At 36.8% G+C, this 24,373-nt stretch overlaps 2 protein-coding genes across 2 annotated transcripts; both read right to left on the reverse strand.

Moving 5' to 3' along the window:
• Positions 1 to 386: 386 nt before the first annotated feature.
• On the reverse strand, positions 387 to 18,182 carry LOC100893625 (adhesion G-protein coupled receptor G2). The gene is made up of 16 exons (XM_030997151.1): positions 17,990 to 18,182; positions 15,130 to 15,255; positions 14,174 to 14,428; positions 13,401 to 13,513; positions 12,115 to 12,334; positions 11,093 to 11,209; positions 10,097 to 10,218; positions 8,628 to 8,774; positions 7,948 to 8,133; positions 6,942 to 7,370; positions 6,014 to 6,169; positions 4,440 to 4,555; positions 3,224 to 3,495; positions 2,403 to 2,469; positions 1,682 to 1,940; positions 387 to 1,493 (listed from the first exon to the last, which is right to left on the reverse strand). Exons 1-16 carry the CDS (start codon positions 18,180 to 18,182, stop codon positions 1,017 to 1,019), a joined length of 3,255 nt encoding a protein of 1,084 aa, XP_030853011.1. The 3' UTR covers positions 387 to 1,016.
• Positions 18,183 to 20,602: 2,420 nt separating this feature from the next.
• Positions 20,603 to 23,658, reverse strand: LOC105437225 (fibropellin-3-like). The gene is made up of 3 exons (XM_030997152.1): positions 23,420 to 23,658; positions 22,303 to 22,413; positions 20,603 to 20,685 (listed from the first exon to the last, which is right to left on the reverse strand). The coding sequence occupies exons 1-3, from the start codon at positions 23,499 to 23,501 to the stop codon at positions 20,603 to 20,605; spliced, it is 276 nt and encodes a 91-aa protein (XP_030853012.1). The 5' UTR covers positions 23,502 to 23,658.
• Between the last annotated feature and the right edge of the window lie 715 nt (positions 23,659 to 24,373).

Genomic DNA, 24,373 nt, shown 5'->3' on the forward strand with positions numbered 1-24,373 from the left:
CAACCACCAGGTTGCCTGAATATGTGGTGACGGACTATTGGTAAATGTAAAATGCTCCGGGAAGGGGGGGGGTGGGGACTTCTTTGTGGTCTAGTGGTTAGGGCATTGGCGTTCTCGGCCAGTGACCCGGTTCGATTCCCGACAGAGACAGTTTTTGTTCAACCTTTGAAACAAATTTTAAAAAGAGGACAGCAATTGGGACCTTTTTTAAAGCTACACAACCATTATTATCTACCAGTAATTTACATTCTCAATATACATATACATAGTCATGACTAAAATAAATTGAAAAAAAAACATCGCACCATCAACATAATCCTTTTTTTTAACAATGAAAACATCTCTTATCTGAGTAATACACCATAAACCATTATTTTAAAACAAAAAATCATCTGATCAGAAATGCTTCCATACGGTACATATAAATGTACATATATAATGTCGTCATTGAAATATGATCAAGATGATAACAAGTAACAACCACCTGGTTGCCCGAATATGTGGTGACGGACTATTGGTAATTGCAACATTCTTGGGGAAGGGGGATGGGAGGGTTCAGTGTGGTGTAGTGGTTAAGGCATTGGCGTTCTCAGCCAGTGACCTGTTCCGATTCCAGGCAGAGACCTCTTAAATAACAAATGCTTGGGGAAAATAGATGGGGGTTCAGACGACACCCAGACCACCCATACCCTGCCTAGTATGCCAATATGACGTCATGTTCTCTTAATAAGACCTTCTTCTTGCTTAAAACTAAATTAATACAAAAGCTGTTTACAATTTTTTTGTAATCAAGTAAGAATGGATACATCGCTATAGTCAACACCGAAACTGTGCCATTGGCAGTTGCAAAATTGGTGGTGCTACTGGTATCTATGTCACTGCTCTAATTTCCTTTCTTGATATCCGTTGAATCCATTGGAAGATTGAAGGCATCATCACTTGTTGCAGAAGCAGCATCATCGGTACCCTCAGTAGCTTTCCTGGCATCATTTGAATCCAGTGTTACAATGACCGTGTCAGCATCTATGTTGGGAGGAAACACCATCACTTCTCTCAGAGGCTTTTGTGACAGATGCTTCAATAGGGAGACTTACCGTCACAACATCAACGCTTGTTGCATCATGATCCGCGTCCTTCTTCTGTTCCTCTGTGGAGCTTTGGATATCATTGGTCATAGGTGGCGTGACCCCTTCCTCAACCTGACTAACATCATAGGTAGGATTAAACATACACATAGGATCGGAATCGTCGCCTTTGGTAGGCAAAAAGTAATTATCCGAGGCTCCTGGGCGCAAATTGCTATTCATGCCAGCTGACGATGATAGCGCCGTCGAGCTTACCTCACCACTTGAAGTGGTTGCTTTTTTCTTTAGGAACTTGTCGAAACAAGTTAGCCCCCATTTCTTACGGATGTGAGGCTTCCGGACGCAGTAGAGTAGAAAGATGAAAAATCCTTGGAAGGAGTTCAGGATGATGAAGATTGGCTGAGCCACCTGTTAAACGCAAATGTTTCAGAAATGATAATTAGGTATATGGCATTATTTCTCATGTACTTCAGATACTAAAGATCTAAAGAGGTATTGCTGGCGTATGTAATTATCATAATTGAGTTTTCAAGATACTTCTTAGAAGTGATAAATACCATACATGAGTTATTTTTGAAGCTAGTTGGCTAATTTACCTGACTAAATGTTGGAATCAAAAGAAGGTATCCAGCGACCCAGGTCAGACCGAGCAGGAGCAAGATGCAAATCGCGTTCTGGACGCGTACAATAGTCTCCCGACGTTCTGCCTTAGCCTCTTTTTTCACCCGACCAGCGAAGTTGGCTGACCGGATCAATTGTTGAACCACCAGGATGAAGATGACGATGTTGATGAAGAGGATGATGGACATGGGAATCAGGAGACCACCGATTTGAGCCCAGAATTGTAGAAAGCATCTATCGATAGTAAATATGCATTTTGAAAAGTGACTGAATTATTAAAGTCAATCAGTACTGACTATCTTAGCGACAGTTTTACAAAATCTCCATGCTCCTTGAAACATTTTAAGTCAGAATTGTAAATAATTTCCCATTGTTGATTTTGGCAAGTCCAAGCTTTATTGTCCCAAAATTTACCAACAACATCTGAGCTTTTAGTATGGGTGGTGACTGTATTCACTTGGTGGTCTTTCTAGAGTTTGGATCACAACACATACCCACGAAAGTGATATCTAAATACCAATTCCAGATCATAATAACATACTTGCTTACTCATGAGATACCAAATACAAATGCTTAAAAACTAGATTGAAGTACAGAAACGTGATTTTGCTGAATCCGAAATTCAAAGATCATGTGATATGCCCTATGCTATGCAATCCAATATTCCAGCTAAACTGCAAGGAAATTACCACTTACAGATCATCATGGGCGTAAGAGTCTCTAGCAACAGCTCCGGTAAGAACCACGATAAGTGCAGGAATTCCTGAAATGACATACATGTAAGGAAGTGCATGTAATAATCATTCATAATATACCTAAATTGGCTATGGGCCTAGCTCATTCCTTTCTCCTTTTCTCTAATAGGCCTTCTCATGTCATCGTTGTACTGTCCAGCTCACAGGTTTTTACTACGGTTATGGTGACACAATAATTATTTTAAAATTGAATAGATATCTTGAGTTGTATAGTCTATGGGGTTTAGAGTCTTCTTTGTACGAATCGCATGCCATTTTTAATACTTATAATGAGGAAATTAAACATAAATGACAACTACGACGAATCTATGTGCGTTGTTAAGCTGTGGTCACAACACCAACAAGTAGCCTGCTCGGCGGCCGGGTTGCGAGTTTTTAGCCAATTTTGCCCGGGGACGGAGCGGCCGCCGCCCGGGCAAAGCTTGGGCTCTGCAACCTGCTCGACTAGTTCTCCAAAAATCGTTGAGCGATGCCTAAATTCCAGCGGCGACCGAGCAGGCTACAAATCGGTCGGTCGCCGCTCTGGGTTGTGATCATAGCCTTAGATGATGTCTGTTGGAGTAAAGTCCGTCGAAATGTGATATTTCCACAATTATTGTCCATTTAGTAAGAATGGCTAAATGAATATAATACACTGCCAGTTTTTGAATTATTTTATTACATATGAATAGTATAAGAATTATGTTTGATCACCCATACATCATGTTTTTGATTGCTGAAAGTTGATTGCAGAAAAAACATTTATGGAAAGAAATATTTTACCCCATGCAGCTAAGAAAGCCTTGATCATAAACTTCTCGATGTAGGTGTTAAAGATCTTCACAATGATGAGGTAGGTGTTGTACCCTTCCACACCCATCCATGCAATGGAGGACAAAACAAAGTAGTGAACTAGGGCCGTCAGGAACCCACAGGGTCCAGCTTGGACCTCACGAGAATCCAGGGAGATCATGATGACAAATGTCGTGTAGAGACACAGCAAGGTCAGGCACAGACAGATGAAGATCTGGCTAGTCTGTTTGGTCCTCAAATCCCTATCAAAATTGCAACATTATAATAAGGTTATGAAAGCGTTAAAGCAATAAAATTAAGGGCAAATTGTTTGTAAAATGAAGGAAATTTCGTGATTGTGCTTAACTTATATACATGTATCTCTTTTATTGTTGGGCACAAATCCCCAGAATTGCCAGGCGTGTTAAATAAAACTAATCTGGGTGTAACTATCCAGGACGATGTCAAATGGGAAATATGTATGTACGCCAAAGATGTTCTGTTTTATATGCAAACTGCACACCATGAGGCAGAAGATGTGATTCACGATGTTGATAGAATATCAATGTATATTATTTAATATTGATATGATATAAACAAATTAATATTGTAACCTATTTGTGACCTTCATCACACCACCCATATATCACTAAGCAAATGCTCTTATTATGGCTTTTTTTCTCCTCCTCCTCCTCCTTCTTCTTCTCCTCCTCCTCCTCCACCTTCTTCTTCTTCTCCTTCTTCTTCTTCTTCTTCTTCTTCTTCTTCTTTTTCTTCTCCTCCTCCTCCTCCTCCTCTTCTTCCTCCTCCTCCTCTCCCTCCTCCTCCTCCTTCTTATTCTCCTCCTCCTCCTCCACCTTCTTCTTCTTCTTCTTCTTCTTCTTCTCCTCCTCCTCCTCTTCCTCCTCCTCCTCCTCCTCTCCCTCCTCCTCCTCCTCCTCCTCCTCCTCCATCTTCCCCTCCTCCTCCTCCTCCTTCCCTTAGGCCTACTATCATGAACTGTACATTGTTGATAGTAGTTCTAAATAGCCCTGCTGGTTCAAACAGAAGTGATACGGAATAGAACCGTGCTCCAGATTTATACGTATTTCACAAATCGTTAGATTAAGAGATACTTTCGACCAAAAGGTGGCCATTTTAAATTGACCAGAGAATCTGTCTCTTTTGTATTACATTAATGATTGCATATTTTTCTAATTGGGCTCACTTGTTCCACAGGTAGGTTGCCAATGTAACAAGAATACTGAAGATAGAAATACCGCAGCCAATGTAAGTCAGGATGTTGTATGCTGTGTCGGCAGGGCCCTCATTTCTATGGATATCCTGTAACATAAAAGAAATGTGTGCCCAAACTGAAACATCTTCCTTGAATGCTCAAATAAAACTGATTATTTATCCATCAGCTTTCATAAAGTCTTTGTGTCATTAATTGAAAACCGAAAAACTGGGGTTCATTATAGAAAGTGGAGTAGTTTTATATTACTGCCGGAAAGAAAACAAAGAATATCAATTTACTTCCTTTCACACAAGACACCACACCTTCAAACTTTTTTTTGATCTCAAGAGTGAGAATATTATTCATGCCCAATTGAAGACCAGCTCTACACTCCATCGTTCTTTGGCAGTTTCGTTGACAATCAGCCATGTACAAAGAAGACGAGGGACTTGATACGTTGCTGGTCGTCAATGAAACAGAGTTAAGTCTTTTGTCAACTCTGTTTGTTGCTATGACAGGCAGCCAGTGAAAACGAGTTCGTTTAATCAAAATTATGGAAATGCAAGCATTACTTTAAACAAACAGAACTTTGTTATTCCTAACTCATTTTCCCTGATTGAGGTGTTATATGAAAGGGCAGAAGATGAACTTTCTAGAAATGTGATTTTCTCTTTGTAATTCCGATACCGCCCGCCAAATGACTTTTTGTGACCCTCTCTTCGAATTGTTTCTAATCACTCATGTGTGACATATGCATCATATGAGTTGCATCAAATGAAAGCAGAGGTTCTAAGCTTTACAACTGTTATTTCTTGTTTTGATAATTCGTCACTGTTTTTACGAAGTGACGGTAGTGAAAAAAATTGCATTCACTTTGCATTACAATTTTCCTCACTATACCGTCACTTCGTGAAAACAAGGACGGATTGTGTTATGTTTTTCATTGCTTTTTAAATTATGTATGTTATTGTTTTTGTTGTTTTATTTCATTTCTAATTACAATTCAACTATCTTGACCCCCAAACAAACACCTTAACTTTGAACAAGACCAAATAACCAATGTTTTATCTCCTTTTAGGTAAAATGATATTTCCATATGTTTTGTACACAAATCACAACAATGAGCGATTTTCGGGGTGACATTCAAAGACAAATGGTCACGTGAATATATGTAACTATACGTCCGATTTTCATTTTTAAAAAAAAAGATGTGTAACTCGAAAGAAAAAAGTCGTGAAAGGAAAACCTAATATCTGTCGCAGTTCCGGAGTAGTCACTAAATTACTCCAGGGAGGGGGGGGGGCAAATTTACCACCGGGTTAACAAAGGGTTAAAACCTCAACAATTCTCGGTTTTGTTTTTTTCTGGGACGCACTGTATATTACAAAGACCATACTATTTAATCCGTAGGACCAACTTTATCCCTGTTTCATCAAAAGGATTATCACGTTATAGCTCTAGTAACCTACTGCGTTTAGTTAGTCGGGTTATAGTAGTTCGGGGAGTAGTTAAATGGTGATAATGTGTATACCTGTGTAATCATTGCCTATTTGCTTTTCACTGACCATTATAACAGCGAAGTTGGTAAGATGATCACACGCACAGCGCACGCTCTCCTCATCATCAGATGATGTGAATCCAGAAACAAGAACACACCCATCTTGGGACCAATCTTCCTGCTCCTCATCCCAGAATGAACAATTGGGATTCACGTATCCAGACTACACAACAATAACAAAAGAAAAGCAAGAAATGCGTAGACCTATAATACAATTTGTTAATAAGGCATTAAAGAAGACTGAATGATTGTTTTGATAGGTTTAGTTTAAAAGCCCATTTATAACGAGGGAAAAAATAAAGAAAATAGATTGAAATACGTATAATGTTTAACTTTAAATTGTAATATACACCACTATAGTACTAGAATTGTTGATGATTTTCAATTGCCCCTTGTACATACAACTTCATATAAACGTACAGTAATATATAATGAAACTTGCTTTATTATGGAGTGCTATACCTCGTGTAATACGTGAATTTAAATTTGTTAACACTTTTAAACGTCAATACAAAAAAATATTTGATGGACCTTTATTAATGGTAGCTAAAGATTTCAATGGTTGTTAAATTCATTACATTCTACATGTAATAGTTATTTGTTTTACCGGTACTTGTTATTATAGCTTAAATTAAATCATAATAATTTTTATATTTGATTATTTGGTCAGTCGCATATAAAGACCACCACCTTTCTGGCTGCTACCAGCTAAGCGATTTCCCTTGTGTTTTTAACAATATTTATTCATGTTTGTAAATTGATTCTATGTATTTCTGTGTTTATCTATGTTAGTTATTGTAATTGTGTGATACTTTGTATACTGCTTTTGTTTATCCTGTATGTTTTGTTTTTATTTCTTGGAAAAATAAATAAAATAGGATTGAATTGAATATATGAAAAAACGTTATTCTGACTTTAATTGTTATAGGTCTTACCATTATTGTAGTGAAGGTAAAGTTGATGTATTCGGTCAAGGCTGCTACTTTCCCTTGACCAATACTGAGAGAAATAACGGGAGAGTTAGCTGATCGATTGAAGCCTTCATTATCTGCACTGAATGTGCGCAATGATTTAGAAATAAACAGGGCTGGAGTTGAAAATACATTGAAGTTGACCCGGACGTATTCACCACTGCCATTCGACGGCGATCCTGAGAGTGGGGCCGTGGACGAAATGATGGATGAAACTGAAGGTGGAATGTTGACCTGAGCAATAGTGTCTGGTCTGGTAGCAATGTTCTCATCGCGGTCATCTTGGGTCGGAGCATTGATGGTAATATTGGACTTGGTCAGGTCTGAAAGACTGGATCCAGCTAGCGAAAGCACAAGGCCACGCATTATGTCCTCAGCAGGTACACTCTGGACCTGTTATTAGAACCAGAACTTGAATTATTATCATTATTGTTATTATCATATTCATTTTTTATTATGAATATTATTATCATTATTATTGTATTTTTATATTTTTTTTATTAACAATAATATCAATATTTTTTTTAAATTATAGTTATTATTATTATCTTTATCATTATTATCCAAAATAAGGGAACTGGGAGAGGGTACCTTTGCTCATGCAGAGCCTTCGCTGTGAAATGTTCTCCCTTGAAAGCATATCAGTTGAGGTGTTCAAACTTGATCTAAAATTGTTCTATTTGGATTGGAATATAATTAATTGCTCCCTTTTATTTCATTAAATAATGATGTTGCTTGGTAGATCTTTTTTTTAATGAAAACAAATATGGTGAAAGTGTCGCGCCTTGTTGGACACCAGATAGAATGAGACGAGAATGGACGAATGGCAGTGTCAGCTTTTTTCTTCAATTCTTTTCATTTTGAATATTCATGTCTACAAATATATAATTTGGACATGAAATTCTATATTTTATCATACTGGTTGAATCAAACTATTTTTTTATAGCCTACGATATCAATGTAAAATCACCTGTACGGCTACATATGGCTGCTGAATGTTGAGCATCTCACCATCGGCAACCTCAACACGACTGATTTGTTCCTCAAAAGCCTGGACAAATTTACTTATTGCCCCACCATTTTCCTCTGCGGCTTCAAGTTCCTCTGTGTCTACCTGAGCTATATTGCTCACAATACTTGTTATTGACTCTGTTACCTGTCAATTCAAATACAAAATATGAAGATGATTTAAACTATAGCAGGAGAAAAATGCCAAATCTTGAAAGTCAAACTGAATGACGATAAGGTATTAAATAACATGACAGCTTTAGCACAGCTGTTATTCTAAAGCTATTACACAACTTCTGGAAAAAGCAACTGCCAAGGGGTCAAAAGATATTAAAGGACAGTGACACGCCTCAATCAGTCATAGAACCAATAAAGTATTATACAAAATGATTTTAAAAAAGAGCTTGATACAAGGTAAGGCTCTAGTCAATTTTCTATTCACAGTAGTTTAGATTCAAGGCGTCCAATATTGTTAAAACTGGTTATGGGATTTCCTTCTTTCACAAATTTGACAATTTTATACATGTATCAGAGGGAAGACTCAAATTTATTCCCCATTAGATAATTAACGGAACATAATAAAATTTATCAACAATCGCAACTTTAAGTTCAATAGGATCAGTTTTGCATCGTGCAGAATACCTCTTCACCAGTAAGATTTTGCTGCACAATGTTGGATGTTATCTGTGTCACAAACGAGATGTCATCTGATGTGATATCTTCGATGTTGGAAGTAACAGCTGATATTTGCTGGCTCACCTCACCTGCATTTTCTTCACTAACAATTACCTAAAATTCGAAGGGAAAATATCAATACAGCATGTACACGTTGAGTCATACGACTTTCACTCCTTAAGGTAACATAACATCAGCGAACATGTTTCCCTTAATACAATATTGCAATGACATATAAGTTTATTATTATGTTTAAAAAAAAAAAATTATTAAAAAAAACACTGTGTCCCATAATATCTAATTTCACAACTAATGAACCGGTATCTATCAAACGAATTTAGCAGTTATAATAATATTATTGTTCACGCTTGTCAGACCAACATTTTACAAATGCAATAATTCAGTAAAATTCTATTATTTCAAACTATTTTATGGTTTTAAAGGCTGTATTAATAACAATAAGTAGGCCTGTTGCGAATGCTCCTATTGAAGTATTGTCAATGAATATGACAGAGAATAAGTTGCCGCCTTAAAGGTATTACAAAGTTTTGGTATGGGGTCATGAATTTATTTGAAATGAAGCATGTATGCGATTTTACAATATTCAATGATCTCTGTCTCGGTTGAAATCGAGTCTCAAGTAATAAAAGTGTAAACAATAAATTCTTTATGTTGTATAGCGCCCTCTCAAGACTGATATTACTTTAACACTAAAACAATGTTTCTTGACTACGATCGATCGATTTGCTATTCCAGTTTGGAAATTATATATCAGAACTGCATATTTTCATGGTCGCAGCTACCATAGAATGGCCTTAGACGCTATTTGAATTATTTGAAATTTACCGGGAGCATAGTAAATTTTGTATCATTCAATTTCTCGAAAGCAGAAGTGTTTTAGGGGCTAAATTTTCTAGTGCTTATAAAACATTCACAGGGGCATCCAAGTATATCAACATTTTAAAGAATTACTATCAATTCAATTTTCATAATTTCCCAAAACTTTGCATTACCTTTAAGTAAACATCTTCCAGCGCATTTGCGATTGGAATTAAAACCAATAGAATTGATTGTCCACGGGCTATTCATTGCCTGTTATGCATGCTTTTATAGTTTTCAAATGTAAAGTAAGGATACACTCTAAAAAAAAAAGTTGAGTAAGAAAGGAAAATGAATGTTTATTGCTTTTAAATGTACACAATACTGGGTAAAAATGTAAACAATACTTGGTAAAAATAAAGTACCAAATCGGGTGAAATCTACGCAATGAAAGGTCATCTTATACTTATATTTTATTTTTTATAATCGTCTTTTCTTTCTCCAGGTTGTAAAAGTCAGTGGTATCTATACTTTACTAAACACGATTGAATTACAAATGAAGGTTATTAAAAAGCATCTTTTCAATGATCGAAATTTGAATATAAAATTCCAAAAACCTGTGCAATTTCAGTGAGAATATCTGTGACATTTCTAAATGGTCCGCAATTATCCACAGGTTGCCACTGGCTCTGGGTAATACCATCGCCGATACACAGAGCCCGTCCAATGGGTTCATTGGCTGTTTGGTATAAAAAGAAATACATATATATATATATATATATATATATTGTATATATATCGAAAGAACACTGGCAAACAATTATAACCATATAAAAAGAAAGAAGGAGACATAAAGAAAGTAAAGAAGTAGCGTCTACGAAATCTGTCTCAAATAATTCATGACTCTGGAGCTATCCAACACATTCAATAACACCTCCGAATATTAATTTAGGTCTGAAGGCTGGAGGCTTGGGGGTTCCTGCATTTATTTTTCCTATGTGTGCCTCGCTTAAATTCAGATTTACTCAAAAAATAGTTCGGGGGCTTGAATATCAATAGGAAGGGACTTTCAGCCTCCAAGCCTTCATCTTGATTTGCTAATGTTCAATACTGAAGGGAAAAAAACTACATCGGTTGGACATCAGGATAACGAGGATATTTTGGAAATAGTGTTGCGAGTCTCTTTCAATTTAACTGTCATCACAGTCTAAACAGAATTTGCGTTATAGCTTCAATGTCGTCCATAGTCTAGAGCTACTTTTGCAAGCCTAAATGCCTGTTCAGATATGACGTGGCAAATCCGTAACGGTTTGTTTGTTCATGATGACGTAAAGTGTAATACGCTGCACATTACTACATCTTTTGACACAGAGATAAGTGCATATGCCAAAGAAATTTACTACGTGCTGTTGCTATTCATTAACGCGTTACCCCCCCCCCCCCACAAAAAAAAAGAAAAAAAACGAAAAAAAGCTGGGGTATCTATTTTCGCGGCGGTTTATCGCTCCATATCTGAACAAACCTTTAGGGGTATGATCACATTGGTCGTGCTATTCAACTTAATGCCTCGTCCACTTCCTCAAATAAATAAATGAATGACCATCAAAACCAACCTTGAGTAGTGTTGAAAGGACACATTCCTGTTGAATTTGCCCATGTTCCATTTTCACCCACCGGAAATTCGACTCTTTCAAACCGAGGAGAAATCCACGAGATATTCTGGCAAATAGCTTCACAAAAAGAAATTTTAAAAAAGCATTAAAAAGAAAAAAAAGCTTGAACAAAATTCAATTCAATGTTTGTTTATCTACAATAAAACTAATGCTGAGAAATGTGCAGATATTCATTTTTACTAAGAGGTGCCCACTGTTCAGGATTATTAAACGTGCCGCAAGAAAGCAACTTGTTGAACTCGCCAAGGCGCCATGTTATAGTCGTGAAAGCGAGAGGGCGTGTCTTAACAACTAAAAAAACCGCCTTGTTCAAACCGAGAAGGCGATCTAGTTGCCTTCTCGATTTAAATAAGGAGCCTTAACTAGTTTTAGGCCTTAACAAGGCGCCTGGTCAAGTTTTTGTAGTTACCTTCTTGCATTTTCGTCTTAAACATGGGGCCTTGGCAAGTTAAACAAATCACCTTTTCTCCGCACGTTGAATCTTCCATTCCATGCATAGATTTTGATAACTATAACCAAGAATGATAATTAAGGAGTATATATCAAATGAAGGGCCACAAGGCAGCACAAAAATTGAATGACCTTGTGCGCGCACACACACATGCGCACACATGTGTATATATATCTATATAGCCTATATAAGTATTATGCACATACGTGTGCGTGCGTGCGTGGGTGTGTTTGTGTGTATAACACTCTTGCATTTCGAAATACCTAGGGTACCAAATTCACATGCCAGTTCAGTGGCGCATTCAGCATAGCTCTACCCCCTTTGAAGGCCCATGTGAAATAAATGCTTGCAATGAGTAAAAATAGAAAGGCGAGACAAAATACGTTGTGACCCCTGGCTTTTCGCGTCCCCTACCCGACATCCCTCTATGGGTGCCCCATGTCTTTATACACAATGCTGGATATATATACACTGACTTTCAGAACTATATGTATATGAAAGAACTTGGTACCGTTATTTTGAACTGAAATGGTGTTGGAATCGAGAAAACCATTCGATTCATTGGCTAGACTCTCAAGAGAAAGACCGATAAGATTTTGTGTCTCCAGTGCCGTCATATTGGTCGGCTCGATGAAGATATTCATGTCAGCTTTGACGCTTCCTGGTCTTAGGGCTCTGCATACTACTGATACATCCTCCAACCCAGTACTGGTTCGGAGGCCTTGCTCCACCTTTACACAGGTAAGAAACAACAAATAAAAAAGGTAGAACGTTTAATAGATATGTCCTTGTTTAAGACTGGTACTCTCTTGTAACTTCTAAAAGTATACGTCAGAACGGAAATTCGTAAGTTGATTTTACTTGTGGTAGAACTGCAGTTTGAATAAACTTCAAGAACTGAGTGAAAGTATCTGTATCATCTGTATGAACTGGTGCTGTTTAAGAACTGGGGTGGCTGTTCAAATTTCGGGGCTGCTTTTGCTGTGATACAAGAGTATCATGATTTTTTTCAATTATTAAAGATAAGGTTGAGTATTGGTAAAGGTGAGAAGTAATTTGTGAGCTTACACATTTTGTTACCTCAGTTTGGACATGTTGCAAACATGTCATAGAAAAAACTGTCCCCTGAAAATACTGGTTCTAATGGTTCACAACTCATCAAATTTAAATTGAAAGGCAAAAGCCAAGTGTGTCTCGCGCATCTCTGACCAAATTTATATGAATGTCTTAAAAGAGCATCACTGACTCAAGTTTGGTTGCACCTACGAACCATGTATTCAGAGTAAAAACTTAAAGCTTATAAGCGGTACACCGAAAAGGATACGAAGCAAGTATGGTCACAATAGAATAAACAGTTGCAAAGTTATCGAAAATATTATCGCTAGTTGCGAAGTTATTTGTCACAGGAGAGGCCAACAAAATAAGCTCTGACCTTACATTATTATGCAACCCTCGACAGCACCATAATATTTGTCACGACAGAGTCTAATTTTGCAGGTAAACTTTAACACTTGTTACGGGCGACGGAGGAAGAATGCCTTCGGATCAGTTGCGTAGTATAGTCTGTACCACCGAAAGGTGAGACAATGATGAGAATAGCTGATAAAGTTCATGTTACATGTACATGCAATCAGCCTTTAACAATTGCTGCTAGGAAAGTTGTTTCACAATGTACTCGCATTCTAGAATTAAACTGTACATTTTAAACCCAAAACAATATTAGGCCGTGCCTTGTAGAATATCACTATAACGGGATCGGCATCTCAAATATGCACCAGTAATGTGAAGGATACTTACAAAGGTGCTGATGTTGAACGCCGTTTCTCCATAGAGTTTAGAAGTTTGGTCATAAAGCTCATCGCGGAATGAAATGGCAAATCTAGCATTCAAAACTTTTATATTGGTCAGATCTGAAAATACAAACATACATCACAAGAATCAATGGCAGATTTAGGGGAGGGCACAGGGGACACCACCCCCCTCCCAGTGCCCGAAGAAGAGGAGGGAAATGAGGAAGAAAAATGACAGACAACTGAGGATAAGGGGGGGGGGTTTCATCAGAGCATGTAAAACGGAACAGCAAAAACCTGATGTTTATTTGCAAAGTTTAGGGACAAATGCCAATACAGGCCACACAGATTTAATGCTGAGGACGTTTTAGTCATTAATAACGTATTTATTCAAAGCCTGCAAGCTCCATGCTGCCTGCATGAAACTTTTCGCAATAACAATAGGGTATTCCATGCATTTGGAGGGCTCATATAAAAGCTGGCTAGAGTACACAGGGGGCGTTGTTGGGCGTTGTGGCGTGTGCCTGTAGTCCAGCTTACAATGGAAGTTACAAACTGATTCAACCGAGGACGCAGGTTCGAAACGGAGTCACGTCTTTCGGATGGTGACGTTAAAGGTCGGTCCACAGACGTAAACAACCATATCTGATTGATACATGTCTGTAAAAACCCAAACACACACACACACACACATACACACACAGGTCACCTTGATTGAAGGATAGACACAACCCTAAATCTGGTTATTTTTCTTTTGTTGGCCTATTGCAAAGCTTTTACCTTTGACATATACAGATGCTGGCATCGTGTCTAAAGTTTCTCCATTTCTTCCTGAGCCTCGGCAGAAGTAATACCCGATGTTACTGGGCGCGACAGACAGGATTATCAAAGGATTCTGGTTTACACTGTTGGGCAAAAGGACATCATCTTTGTACCAGTGGTATCGCTTGACATTGTTGAAAGTGCATGTCAGCTCCACTCTGGCATTGATGTTGACTATCTGGCTTGACGGATGGACAGAAACCTCCAAAGGAACTGCATTTCAGGGGGAATTAGAACATGCGACAGTGAATGAGGTAATTTAATCATCAATAATGATGACAACCATAGTAGTATAGTAGTAATAATGATAATAATATTAATAATAACAACAAATACAATAAAAAACAATGATAATAATAACATGAAGAATCAGAAGAAAAGGAATACAAATTCAAATAATTATGATACCAATAATAGTAATACAAATATTAATAATGATAATAATAATAATATTTTCATTGAATAAATAATAATAATACCAATTCCCTACTACTGCTATTACTTCTACTACTACTACTACTTCTACTAAAAATGATAAGTACAGCTACATTACACCAACAAAATAGTATTATGAGCCCTACACTTGCTATAAGGCCCTAATAGCATTTAAGGAATAAATTCCTAAAATGTATCCGTTTTCTACACCCGAATAGATAGTGAGACAGATAAGTAAAAGCTCCCCCCCCCCCCCCTAAATTTTTTTTTTAATATCCAGAGATGATGAAAAGATATTTGATTTACTTATCTAGAAATAAAAAGTGGATCATTATTTCTGATGGTAAAACAATGAGTCGAATCGATTTCCAAGTTAAAGTTCCTCAGTATTCACCCGTCTTACGAAACGATGTAAATCATGGATTTGCATAACGTAACACCTTTCAGATACATATTTAAAATCCAAACAAATGACTTACGAGTTGATTCATCACAATGGATTCCCTCATAATGATCTTGACATTCACATTCGTACTGCCCTTGTCCAATATGACTGCAGAGACCATTGACACACAGGTTTGGTTGGGTGCAAGGATCAGTGATAACTGTCAGAAGTAAAGTTTTAGTAAAATTGTAGTAGCATAGAATTAACAAATTAATGTTTGTAGTTTCATTCCTCAGTTTCCTGGGCAACATTGTCTAAACATATTGTTATAAATAATTTACGTTTAAGAAATGAAGGGGTAATGTCAAAGAAAGAGAAAAGGCAAATATTCAACCACTGGCAACAACTTGGGAACTCCTAATGCTAGTCGTTGCGATAAGTATACTTTCCCAAGGTTCGTTTTTGCTAAAGGTTCTTTTTATTATTTACTAACCATTAGTTTCCTATAAACCAAAATACTTTTTGACTCGTACGAAGAATTCCGATTGGTATATTCTTTACTACTAAGTTGGATGAAATGATTAATTTGAAATTACCAGAAAGTGTTGTTGTATATTAAGAGTTTGATAAATAAGTGGTCTAAGACAAATCTTACCGCTGTAGGAAGGATCATTGTTGTATAAAAATACCTCCTACTTTCAAAGTTAACGTATTTGATTATAACTATTCCAGATCCACCAACAGAGGTTATAGAACATTATCTAAGTTTATCTGGAAAGGTATGAATAGAGTTACCCGAAACCAAATGATACAATATTATGATAAAGGTGGGATAAGAATGGTTAATGTTCAAACTTTTATTCGCATGTCCGCGCGTTTAAGCGCTAGCACAATTTTAAAACGCTCCAAATCGTCTCAAATTCATTTCCTAAATGTTTTAGGCCATTTTGAGCACTTTTCAACAAACAGAAATCGCTCACACGTGCGTTTTCGTTCGTAACGGCCGTGCCCAACATAGAATCGTTATTTTTTTCTTTCATGATATTTCTCATACTTTTTCGAACAATTTGATACCATTTCCATCTGTTTATGACCATTAATAATGGAATGGGCGTCCGTTAAAAATAAATGTCCTTGCGCGCTAGCTCTTTTAAAATATTGCATAATCGACAAAAACATGCCTATAACAAGTCCATTATAGCTCTTTGGGATTATTGAGGACCGCCAATTTTGTTTAATGTTTAGATAGAGTCAGACGAGTAGCCACGTGGGGGGGGGGGGGCACATGCCCCCCCCTAAATTTCCAGGATCGGTTGCATTTTTTAGACCCCTTTTTTGACCTCGATCGATTACATGTATGTGCCCCCCCCCCCCAACAAACATCAAACCCTGGCTACGCGCCTGGGTAGGGTATGGGTATAAGATATGATTTCATGTCTCATTTGGCCATTAAGTACATCTTGATGTAATCATATAATGGTCATGGAACTCAAAATACGAATTTGCATATTATGACGTCAGCATATTTATGGTAAATTGATTGTATCTCTGTAAATCTCTCTCTCTCTCTCTAAGTGCCATATGGTTTGACTTTGGCGATCATTCTGTTCCACAACCCTCGGCTCCTAGCCTTCTGTATTAGTACCACTCCCAGTTCTTTCACTCCACTCCCTTCCAACAATTTCTGCAGACTGTCCATCCAAAGTATCCTCCTTCTTCCCCTACTCCTTCTTCCCACAATTTTCCCTGTGAAAGCAAGATTCTCTAGGCCTTCTTTACGTGTAATAATATCAATAATAATAACTATTTCTTATATGGCGCTTTTCCAGGAGGGCCCTATCAAAGCGCCTTACAGATATACATACTATTACCCCGGTCATCGGCTTACCCGCACACAATGTATGCACATTCTCACGTATCTTTTTCCTTTGCACTCCAGCTCGTGTAAGAACTTCCTCATTACTAACTTTGTCAGTCCAGGGGACTTTCATCATTCTTCTTAGAAACCACATTTCTCAACTTTCCAAACGCTTTTTAGTATCAGAGGCTAAATTCCATGTTTCACTACCATACATAAGTACTGGGTAGATGTAACAATTCAATACCCTTATTCTGTTCCTCATACACATTGTTCGATTTGTCAGAATTTTGCCTAACTTTGAAAATGCAGATTTAGCGAGAGCTATCCTTCTCTTGATCTCTGTCTCGCATCTGGCATCCTCGGTAATCATGCTGCCGAGGTAGTTAAATGAGGAGACTTGTTTAATAGTCTGTTCTTTCAGTTTCAAGTTACATTTTGGACTGCTCTTCTTCGATACCACCAGGCACTTTGTCTTGGTATAGTTGATCTCTAGTCCCATTCTCTCACTTTCTTTTACAACTACGTTCAGGAGTTTCTGGAGATCTTTCTCTGATTCAGAAAATAAAACAGTGTCATCAGCATATCTGATATATGTGAATGAATGACCACCCACTTGTATCCCATTTTCATCTTCCAATTCTCTTAGAATGATTTCACTAAACATATTGAACAGGTCTGGCGACATAACACAACCCTGTCTGACTCCCCGTCTGATGTTGATATATTCACTAAACTCTCCTTCTACCCTGATGCATGCAAACTGATTCCAATATAGACTTTATAGCAGTCTTAGATCTTTCCTATACAATTATATCAGGCTTTTTCAGCTCTTCAAAAAGTTCTGAATGTCTTACTTTATCAAAAGCCTTTGAATAATCAATAAAACACATGTACACATCCTTTTGCATTTCGACTGCTCTCTCCGTTATATTTCTAACCACAAATATTGCATTTCTTGTGCTCGCATCCTTTACAAAACCAAATTGTTCCCTTCCGACCATGGGAGTTATGCTACTTCTTGCTCTCAAAAGCAGAATCCTCAAAATAATCTTAGTGATATGGCAAATAAGGCTGATTGTCCTATATTGCTCACAATCCACGGCTCCCGGTTTCTTTGGGATAGTAATGAAAATGGATCTGCCCAATTCATCTGGAAATATTTCGTCATCATATATTTTGTTGATAACTTCTGTTAATCTATCAACACCATATTCCTCTAATGCTTCAAACATTTCAGTGACCACACCATCTGGTCCAGCTGCTTTGTTCTTCTTCAGCTTTGACATTGCCCAACGGACTTCAGATTTAAGAATTTTCTCCCCTTTGACTTCATCTGCAAAACCTGGCATTGCTTCCCTAATATCCTCAAAAAGTTCGCCACTGTATTGCGTCCACCTACTCATTTTGTCCTTCATTTCAAACAGGATTGACCCATCTTTTCCTTTGATACAGCCAGGGTTTGAACAACCAGACTTTTTTACCTGAAATCTCATTTATTCTTTGGTAAACATTACTATTCTTATCGAATTGGTTTTCAATTTATACACATTGTTCGTTTAGCCAGCTCTTTTTTGCCTCATTACATTTTTGCCTAATTTGTTTGTCTAGGTCCCTATATTTCTTGCATTGTCTATTTCCAATTTTCTGTCTATCTTTCAAAAGAATCTCCTCTGTCATCCATTTGTTCTTTCTCTTTCTCTCTTTCGTCGGCACATACTCTTCCGCTGTTTCTACCAGACTATTTCTCATCGTCTCCCACGTGTTTTCTTTACCTTCATCTATGAGCAACTCAAACCTATTCTTTACTTGTACAGTAAATTCTTTACGTATGTCCGGTTTACTCAACTGTTTAAAATCCAATATTTTCACAACTTTTGGTCTCTTGAGTTTCTTTAATTTGCACTGAAGTGTACATATCACCGGCACATGATCACTCCCGCAGTCAGCCCCTATTATGGCAATTTATGGCAATATATTCTATCTGGTTTCTGACGATGTCGCCAGGACTCTGTAAAAAATGATCGATTTTCTTCCAAATCTTGAAGCTAAAACAACTTTCTTTAAAGTCAATTCCACTTTGTTTTGATTTTGATAACGTCATCATATGTAAAATTGAAATCAAAGGCGACACGTCAGATTTTCGTAATTTGCATGTTTTGTCTAAGGAAGGTGGATTTTGTTTACATCTTGAATCTACAATACATTGTTCTTTGAGCATTATCTCTCTTTTATTTTTGCTCTATTTTCCCCCAAAATTTGTTATGATATAGCTGAGATTACAAGCGATATACAGTGTGCCTTTTGTTTTTTGATCAGATGTTGGGATCAATTGAATTGCGATGATGCCAAGGCCGTTTGTCAGCTTTACATGTAAAGTCTGTGAGAAATATTAAGGTCTATTGGTTAAAGCACGTGCTTCCTTTTCCGGCGACACACGCTCGAACTCCCGGTAGTCAATTTTCTATTGATTTTTTTGTTTTGATTTTTTTGCTTTCGTTTATATTTGATTTTATCACGGGTACCCTCCCGTTTTGGACTATCTGACAAGGTGACGGTTGATACTAAGCTAAAAATTTAAATTTAGGTAGAACATAACAGGCGGAGTATTTCATAAAATGAGATGAAATTTTGAAAATTCATTGTTCTTTAAAAAAAAAAAAAAAGAGTAAATTAGGGTCAAAGGTGTAACTGCTTATCTTACGGGGTCAATGGTCATATTGTTTCGCTCTATCTTCCATTGATTCATGATGATCAATGCTACACAGTTGAAACTTGACATATGGATAGATCATTTTATGGGAGGAGCATATTTTATATGATGATAAGAAATCATGAAAATGCATTCTTCAATATGTGAAACATGAGCATACGTATCACGTAATTCGTCAAATTGCAAACTTTACATATAATTTCTCAATGAACAAAATGCTATATTTTTGGGGATTTGCTTTATCTAAATAGTGTATTGATATAGGAATGTAATCTGCTTCGACTTTATATAAGCCACACCTGAATCACACGTAATCCCAGCATAGCCACCAACACAGTAACAGGTGAATCTGTCAACTAAATTTTTACACGCTCCTCCATTGAAACAGGGATTGCTGGCATATTCGTCGATATCTGTGTATTTTGAGATCCAATGACAATCACTGGAATCAATGTGATGATAAAGTCATTTCCATTTTGTCAGATTATTCCTTACATGCCAACATTTGAAAATCAGAAATCTGTACAAATTATGCTATTTAAAAAAAAAAAAGAGGAACAATCCTAACTATCCTATTCAATACTACAGACAAATTTGTACAGGAAGTGGAACACCTGCATTAAAATGATAATTATCTTCTCCCAAAAAGAGGAATGTTCCTCTTTAATCTGAACAGTTGGCATGTATGTTATTCTATTAAATTTTTGGCGATTAACAGAACTATTGATATGTAAAACTTTAGATACATAAATCAAATAAAGTAAACAAACTAAATCTATCTTGTTTTGTCTGAACTTATTTCCCAGATCATGGACTTAGAAGTAGAATAAATCTCCAAAACAATTATCGTTGTCTGACAAACATATATGTGGCCCTTAAAGAAAATAAAACTAACATAGGCAGTTGATCTTTTCTTTGGGGTGAAATGAGAGTTTCCTCTCCAATGACTATATCTTTGAGTATTTTTTTCTTTCTCCGATTTTTATGTATAATTTCTCAATGAGCAAAATGCAATATATATTTGGATTTTGCTCGATTTTCTTCAGCCATACACGGACCGGAAGCACATTCGTCGATATCTGTGCAAATCGAGTTCCAAAGACGATGAATGAAATAAAAGCGACAGGAGAAATAATTTCCCTTTTGACAAATTTATCTTTTTTTGACGGATGATAGGAAAATTAAGTCACAACTGGCATTCTAAATAATAACACTTAAAGGAATCGTTTTAATAATGTTAATTCTGAGATGCAAAGCCCTACGTGTTACTAATGTCTCTTATATGGCGTTGTATTGAAGCCCTACAAAAATTGCGCTTCAAAATGATCAAGAAATGCCTCAAAAAGTAAAACCTGCGAGTGACCGGTTTTACAATATTAGTTTTCCCCATTAGACTGTAGTGTTATGAAAACCGTTTGGCAAACGCAAAATTTGATTTCGATTTCTCAATCGTAAATATCTTGATAATCAGACAGGCGATCGGCTTGTAAAAGTCATGCGGTTCCTGACTAACCTAAAATTTTATAATTATCATTGCAGTATGAGCTAAATCAAGGATTTTTTTAAAGGATCTAAGACAAAGTTACCTGAACCCTTTACGGAATGAATAACCTCCTTCGGAAAACTATCAATACATAACTTAAAGGGGCAAGTTCCCGCCATTGTAGTTATCGCTGCTCTAGTCATCGCCATCTTGGTTCCGAAGATCGACTTCTAATTTGCATACAGCTGTCAATCAAAGTACGCGCGGCCTGGCCTGCCTTCGTCAAGCCAGCTGATCGCTGCCGATCCTGACGTCACGAAAGTGGGCGGAAACAGCAGCCGAATCTTAGAACCGAACTGCGATTGATATTACTTCGGCACATCAATGCGATAATCGGCATTGTGCGGGCATTCGGAACATGCCATCTGCGTAAGAGCAATATTCTGTTGGTGTCAATAGGCAGCTAGCACCGTCCGCCAGCGGGTACGTATTTCGAACGCCCTCTGGAATACGGGGAACATGCCACTTTAAATGAAGTAAATGAACTATATATCTCCTTTAATGTTTAATGTGTTCTCTATTTTTTAATAAGAATATTAATGTTCAGTCGTCAAGTGAAAAACACAACTATAATCCAGTCTAAATATTGTGAAAAAAACACAATGTTTTGGACAACAACAACACCTAGTTTTGTGACTAGATAACAAATACTTGGTATGTATTACAATATCATTAAACTTTGAAATATAGTAAACAGTCAACTAGTTGAACATTTGTTTCACTGAAAGGTGTATATTCTAAACTAGTTCATTAGAAATCGCCATCTGGTGTTACAAACGAAAGATTGAAAGTAATTTTGTGACGGAATAGACTATTTATAGCGATAGGACCCGGGGTAGCCTTACAACTTGTCAACCTTCTCATTTATGTTTGACACTGTAGCTTGATTCACGCTTGTGTAATTTGGGAAGATAGAATGATTCATAAAGTTTGTACGTCAGGCCGTCGCTGGGAATCAACTAAAAAAGTCCATCAAACTAAATTAACATTGTGACTTTTCACTGCTGATCGAGTGAAGATGCAAAACGTGAGTTGAATTTGACTCTGATACGAAGCATGAAAGCATGGGTATCTATAATGTCTTGATGAGAAAAGAGCATTTGCTTTATGTTATAGGTGTTTGTATGTAATTTGCTTTAACTTGATAGCTTACCTTCGCACGGAGTCCCAGCATAACCAGCAGAGCAGGCACAAGTATACATGTTCATTCCATCAGTACAATCTTCATTAGCCATACACGGACCGGAAGCACATTCGTCGATATCTGTGCAAATTGAGTTCCACAGAAGATGAATGAAATAAAAGCGACAGGAAAAATAATTTCCCTTTTGACGAATTTATCTTTTTTTGACGGATAATAAGAAAATTAAGTCAAAATTGGCATTTTAAATGATAACAGTTAAAGGGATCGTTTAACAATGTTAATTCTGAGATGCAAAGCCCTACGTGTTACCAATGTCTGTGATATGGCGTTATATTGAAGCCCTAAAAAAATTACGCTCAAAATGATCAAGAAGTGCCTCAAAAAGTAAAACCTGTAAGTGACCGGTATTACAATATTCGTTTTCCCCATTAGACTGTAGTGTTATGAAAACCGTTTGGCAAACGCAAAATTTGATTTCATTTCTCAATCGTAAATATCTTGAAAATCAGACAGGCGCTCGGCTTGTAAAAGTCATGGGGTTTCTCACTAACCTAAAAGTTTATGATTATCATTGCAGTATGAGCTAAATCAAGGATTTTTTAAAGGATCTAAGACAAAGTTACCGAAACCCTTTAAGGAATGAATAACCTCCTTCGTAAAGCTATCAATACATAACTTAAATGAAGTAGTGAACTAAATATCTCCTTTAATGTTTAATGTGTTCTCTATTTTGTAATAAGAATATTGATGTTCAGTCGTCAGGTGAAAAACACAGCTATAATCCAGTCTGATTATCGTGAAAAAACCACAGTGTTTTGGACAGCAACAACACGTACATTTGTTTCACTGAAAGGTGTATATTCCAAACAAGTTCATTGAAAATCGCCATCTGGTGTTATAAACGAAAGAGTAAAAAAGTAATTTTGTGACGGAATTTGACTCTGATACGAAGCATGAAAGCCTGGGTATCTATAATGTCTTGATGAGAAAAGAGCATTTGCATTATGTTATAGGTGTTTGTATGTAATCTGCTTTAACCCATTGCCAACTGGAACCGGGTGCTCCCTGTATTAAGTCTATGGGAACTAGAGAATTCAGTAGTCAACGGGTTAAGTTGATAGCTTACCTTCGCACGGAGTCCCAGCATAACCTGGAGAGCAGGCACAAGTATACATGTTTACTCCATCAGTACAATCTTCATTAGCCATACACGGACCGGAAGCACATTCGTCGATATCTGTGTAAATTGAGATTCAATGACAATCATTGGAATGAAAGTGACAAAAAAATAACTTCCATATCGTCAGATTTTTCAAAAAACTGTTGGCGATTAACAGGAAAAACAAGTAAAAATTGATTTTTTTTTTTTAAAAGCAAATTAATGACAATTGAGAAAGCCCAATACTTTATTTTTTTTTTAAATTGATAATGAAATGAAATGAAGTAAAAACACTAAATCTATCTTGGTTTGTCCGAATTTTTTTCAAAAATAATGGACTTACAAGTAGAAAAAATCCCCCAAACAATTATTATTGTCTGACAAACTTTGATGTGGCCCTTGAAAAAAAAAAAAACTAAACTAGGCAATTGAACTGTCTTTCGGGGTGAAATATTTTGTTTGTAATTACGTGGAAATGTTATAACAATGTCTGAGTTTTAAGACAACTTAGCGCCAAAAGTTGAATCGTTTTCATCAAAATGAAATATGCCACTCTTATCATACCTTAAAACAAATATTAATAAACAGAGATCGCTCTGGGAACCACAATATCAAATCTTCTCTACTTATAGACATGCACTCTCTTTTCCCCTTGTGCTACTCATAATCAAGAGAAGCAAAATTGTTCTAAGAACCGCACCAAAATGTAAAACACCCTTTCCAGAGTTTCCTCTCCAGTGACTATATATTTCAGTTTTGATTCTTCTTCAATCTTTATGTATAATTTCTGAATGAGCAAAATGCAATATTTATTTGGATTTCGCTTGACATAAAGTGTATTAATATAGGAATGTAATCTGCTTCTACTTAATATAAACTTACCTGTTTCACACGTAATCCCTTCATAGCCAGCAGCACAGT

This window comes from Strongylocentrotus purpuratus, unplaced genomic scaffold (assembly GCF_000002235.5).
Source record: "Strongylocentrotus purpuratus isolate Spur 01 unplaced genomic scaffold, Spur_5.0 spur5_scaffold_4, whole genome shotgun sequence".
NCBI classification, from domain to species: domain Eukaryota; kingdom Metazoa; phylum Echinodermata; class Echinoidea; order Camarodonta; family Strongylocentrotidae; genus Strongylocentrotus; species Strongylocentrotus purpuratus.